The following is a 4,691-nucleotide window of genomic DNA, read 5'->3' as shown; positions in this document are numbered from 1 at the left end:
AAAAAAAAAAAAAAACAGATGCCAATGACTCACACCTATAATGCCTAGCTACACAGAAGGCTGAGTTCTGAGGATCTATTTGAAGCCTGCCTGGGCAGCAAAGTCTGAGAAACTTATCTCCAATTACCACCAAAAACTCAGAAGTGGAGCTGTGGCTCAAGTGATACAATGCCAGCCCTGAGAAAAAAAGCTTAGGGACAGAGACCCTGAATTCAAACTCTAGGACTGGCACAAAAAGAAAGGTTCCAGAGCATAGCTCAAGTGGTAGGTTAGAGTACCAGCCATGACCAAAAAATCAAGTGAGAGTCTGAGGCCCCGAGTTCAAGCCCTAGTACCAATACCAAAAAAAAAAAAAAGGAAAGGTTTCATCTGGGCTTAAATATATTAGCACTTTTTTTGTTTTTGCCGGTCCTGGAGATTGAACTCAGGGCCTGGGCACTGTCCTTGAGCCTCTCTGTGCTCAAGGCTAGCATTCTACCACTTGAGCCACAGCGCCACTTCCAGCTTTTTCTATTTATGTGGTATTGAGGGCTTTCTTGCATGCTAGGCAAGCACTCTACCACTAAGCTACATTCCCAGTCTATATCGGCACATTTAATCAACATAATGCCTACTCTGTAAATTATGTCTAATAGGGGTCAAATTGGAAAACTTTATTCACAGATAGATATTAATCACACACTGTGTGAGAGAGTTACACCATTAATGTAGGCGGTAGCAAAACCATTTTAAGTCAAGCTATTTCACTGTCTGAGAAACTGCTTCTGTGGACAGGGCAGCCATGCTGATCCTCACTCTTCCGCACTCTGAGTGCTGACATAGTCCTGCAGAAGCGCCTGTGCCTCTGCCCGCCGGCTCATCTTGGTGGCCTTGCCCTGGAAGCGGCCTTTCTTCCCGGCTCCTTTGCCTTCCAAGACCTCGGCCACCCTGGGGATCAGAGACACAGTCAGGGAGATGTTTGTGAGGGAAAATCTATGAAAAGCAGCAGCAGCCCTGAGCCTTTCCTGGAGTCTGGAGAAAGGAGGAGATAGGCAGGTGGGTTCTGGAATCCTTAAAAGTATTTACACAACCAGCCGGGCACCAGTGGCTCATACCTGTAATCCTAGCTACTCAGAAGGCTGAGATCTGAGGATTGCAGTTCAAAGCCAGCTTGAGAAGGAAAGTCTGTGAGACGCTTATCTCCAATTAACCACCAGAAAACCAGAAGTGGCACTGAGGCTCAAGTAGTAGAGCACTAGCCTTGAACTGAAGAGCTCAGGGACAGTGCCCAGGCCCAGAGTTCAAAGCCCCACAACTGACCAAAAAAATAAGTTTTTCAAAAAACCTTTAAATGCTGCAGGGCTCTGGTGGCTCACGCCTGTAATCCTAGCTACTCAGGAGGCCAAGATCTAAAGTCTGTGAGACCTATCTCCAATAAACCACCAGAAAAAAACTGGAAGTGGCTCAAGGGGTAGAGTGCTCACTTTGAGCACAGAGAGGCTCAGGGACAGCGACCTGGTCCGGAATTCAAGCCCCAGGACAAGGAAAAAAAAAAATCATAGTAGACCCTTAGCATCTTGCATGTATACCTGGGCTAAGGGGCTGCTGAAAAGTAGGGACAGTACAAGCTGGAGTTGTGTCCTACCTGAGGACGGTAGCCACTCAGCTCTCACAGCCACTACCACAGAGGAATGTAGACTCAGGCTTACCAGTACTCAGGCGCCTCCCCGTCTCCCTCTCTCCTTCTTCGAATCCCCCTGTCCCCTTTTAGAAAAGCCAGAACTTTGTAAAAAAAAATCTAATGTTAAAATGTACCAACTAATTTTTGTTGTTGTTGGTCGTTGGGCTTGAACTAAGGCCTGGGTGCTGTTCCTGAGCTCTTTTGCTAAAGGCTAGTCACAGACTTCTGGTGGTTAAATGGAGATCAGAGTCTCAGGGCCTTTCCTGCCGGGGCTGGCTTTGAACTATGATCCTCAGATCTCAGCCTCCTGAATAGCTAGGATTATAGGCTTTAGCCACCAGAGGCCAGATCCTTTCAACTTTTTTTTTTTTTGGGTCCAGTCATGGGGCCTGAACTCTGGGCCTGGGCGCTGTCCCTCAGCTCTTCAGTTCAAGGTTAGCGCTCTACCACTTGAGCCACAGTGCCACTTCTGGCTTTTTCTTTTTTGCTTATGTGGTGCTGAGGAATTGAACCCAGGGCCTCAGGCATGCAAGGCAAGTGCTCTACCACTGAGCCACCTTCCCAGCCCCTCCTTTCAACTTTTAACTGTATTTTTTTGTGTCTTTTCTTTTTTTGGTACTGGGGATTAAACCCAGAGCATTGCACTTGCGAGGCAAGTGCTTTTCCACTGAGCTACATCCCAGCCCTCCTTTGAGCTTTTAACCAGGCTGCATTAATAAATTAGTAGCTACCTGAATTTTCCACTTGTAGGGCAGTCTATGAGTTTTACCTTGGCCCCAGGGTTTCCACAGCCTCAGCCGGCCCTGCCAGTAAAAAGAGTCCAGCAGCTTTCTCATCTCCCACAGTTAAGAACAGGAGGGTCTCCTAGGAGAGAGGACAATGTGAGTACCTCATGGGGTCAACTCCCCTAAAGCTGTACTTTTATTTCAGTCTCATGAACCGTTGTCTCCCCTAAACCATGAGTGGTATTGCTGATGGCTATGGCCCCTCCCCTCCACTTTGATCTGACCATGCCAAGTATAAAATAACTGTCATGGCCTGACTCCTGCCATCCTTTCAAACCTGATCACACACCCCACACCGCCGTTACCTACACCACCATGCTTCCCCCTGCCTGCTGCCTGGCTCCCATCTATCAGACTTCCCTAAGCTCAGCTATTCAGGTAATGTGTGCTCCAAATTATATACACTGACACACACATCTGACTCCCATACTACAACATGAGCTACAATCACTGTCTACACAGAATTATGAAAAGAAAAATATACAGTGCCAAACCTAAGTGGGTTTGGAATAATGCAAGAGAGACACAGAAACCTCTAAGCTTACAGACTATCAAGACTGAAGACAAATGAAGCCAGAGGCAGCAGCAGATAGACAGGAGCCTTCAATGGGCCTTTCCAATCCCTTTCTTGCTTCCTTTTTCTTTTCCTGATGTTGTTGTTTTATGTTACTGGCTTTTGAAGTCAGAGACTTCAAAACTTGAAGCTTACCACTAGACTTCTTGAACCACACCTCCAGCCCTTTTTGCTTTATTTTTGAGGCAGGGTCTTGATTCTTCTTCCTCGCCTCCTGGGGTGCTGGCCTATGCTGTGATCTTCCTATTTAGGTTTCCTTCCATAGCTGGGATGACAGGTGAGCAACACCACATCTAACTTTTGCTATTGTGATGGGGTCTTGCGAATATTTTTTTTAGCCTGGAACTGTGATCTCAGTCTTAACCATCTGCAAACCTGGCAATTAGCTCAATCAACTTTTTAGTAGCTGAGATGGGGGCTTGAAAACTTTTTGCCCATGCTGGCCTTGAACCACAACCCTCCATCTCTTGACTAGCTAGGATAAGATCTTGCTGTATGTGCTGGTTTTGGAGCTTCTTCTCTTGTCCTATTGTTTTTTCCATTCAAGGCTGATGCTCTACCACCTGAACTATACCTCCTCTTCTGGCTTTTTTTTTGTTTTTGGTTGGTCATGGGGCTTGAACTCTGGGCCTGGGTGCTGTCCCTCAGCTCTTCAGCTCAAGGCGAGCGCTCTACCACTTGAGCTACAGCGACACTTCCGGTTTTCTGGTGGTTTATTGGAGATAGGAGTCTCACGGTCTCTCCTGCCTGGGCTGGCTTTGAACCGAGATCCTCAGATCTCAGCCTCCTCAGTAGCTAGGATTACAGGCGTGAGCCACCAGCGCCCGGCTCTCTTCTGGCTTTTTGCTGCAGTCTCTTAGATTTGTCTGCCCAGGTTGGCTTTGAACCTTGATTTTCAGATCTCAGCCTTCTAAGTAGCTAGGATTACAGGTAGTGAGCTGCTCAAAACCAGCTTGGTCTTCAACTCTTGATCCTCTTACTTTGCTGATCCTTCTGGGCTTACAAGCATGTTCCACCATACCTGGCTCCACCCCTGATACTAGGTGCTAATCACATACAAATCTAAGTGGCTTTGAGGAGCTTCAGCTCTAATAAAACAACCTGGGAGGCTGACAAATGACACAGCCTCCGAAAGATCAAATTCAATACCTCAGAGCTCAGTTCTTTGCTGGTACTAGGAAAACAGTACTGAATGAGTTTGTGCTCCCTGTTCTGCATGTGCTAATGTGCAGTGGCTTCAGCTAAGCCAGTGCCCCTCACTGAAAGCTCTGCTCCCCAGGTCTCTCCCTGGAGCATGGAGAATCTCATTTTCATCTTACCTTTGACCCAATCTCGTTGGCAATGATATTCATGAACTCAGAATCGCCCTCCTTCCTACAACCAAGGACACAGATATGAGATCCAGAGTGGAGTTGTAGCTGTGACAGGGCAGGAGGCCTGGCTCCTCATTGGAAGACAGGAAGATGAGTGGCAGGCCTCACTACTTTCTACTTGGGCTAAGTCTCACACCCCTTAGCAAAGAGCTGCTGCTGATGGAAAAGCAGCAAGACACCTTCTCTACCTCAGCAGTTGTTTTTTTTTGTTTTTGTTTTTTTTTGGGGGTCCGGTCGTGGGGCCTGAACTCTGGGCCTGGGCGCTGTCCCTCAGCTCTTCAGCTCAAGGCTAGCGCTCT

General features: G+C 47.4%; 1 protein-coding gene across 2 annotated transcripts in view; it reads right to left on the bottom strand.

Moving 5' to 3' along the window:
• Window positions 1-638: 638 nt before the first annotated feature.
• Window positions 639-4,691, bottom strand: part of LOC105997566 (alanyl-tRNA editing protein Aarsd1) — a 14,985-nt gene continuing 10,932 nt past the window's right edge. Inside the window, exons 10-12 of one of the 2 annotated variants that reach the window (XM_013032035.1) lie at window positions 4,339-4,393; window positions 2,430-2,524; window positions 639-927 (exon numbers count right to left, since the gene is read on the bottom strand). In XM_013032035.1, coding sequence (XP_012887489.1) covers window positions 792-927; window positions 2,430-2,524; window positions 4,339-4,393 — 286 coding nt within the window. In that variant the 3' untranslated portion in view covers window positions 639-791. The remainder of the gene's footprint in view (window positions 928-2,429; window positions 2,525-4,338; window positions 4,394-4,691) is intronic. The other variant, XM_013032036.1, reaches the window with a different exon arrangement.

This window comes from Dipodomys ordii, unplaced genomic scaffold, assembly GCF_000151885.1.
Source record: "Dipodomys ordii isolate 6190 unplaced genomic scaffold, Dord_2.0 Scaffold147, whole genome shotgun sequence".
Taxonomy (NCBI): Eukaryota; Metazoa; Chordata; class Mammalia; order Rodentia; family Heteromyidae; genus Dipodomys; species Dipodomys ordii.
Note: the sequence above shows the minus strand (reverse complement) of the source record. Positions and strands in the feature narration are given on the sequence as shown.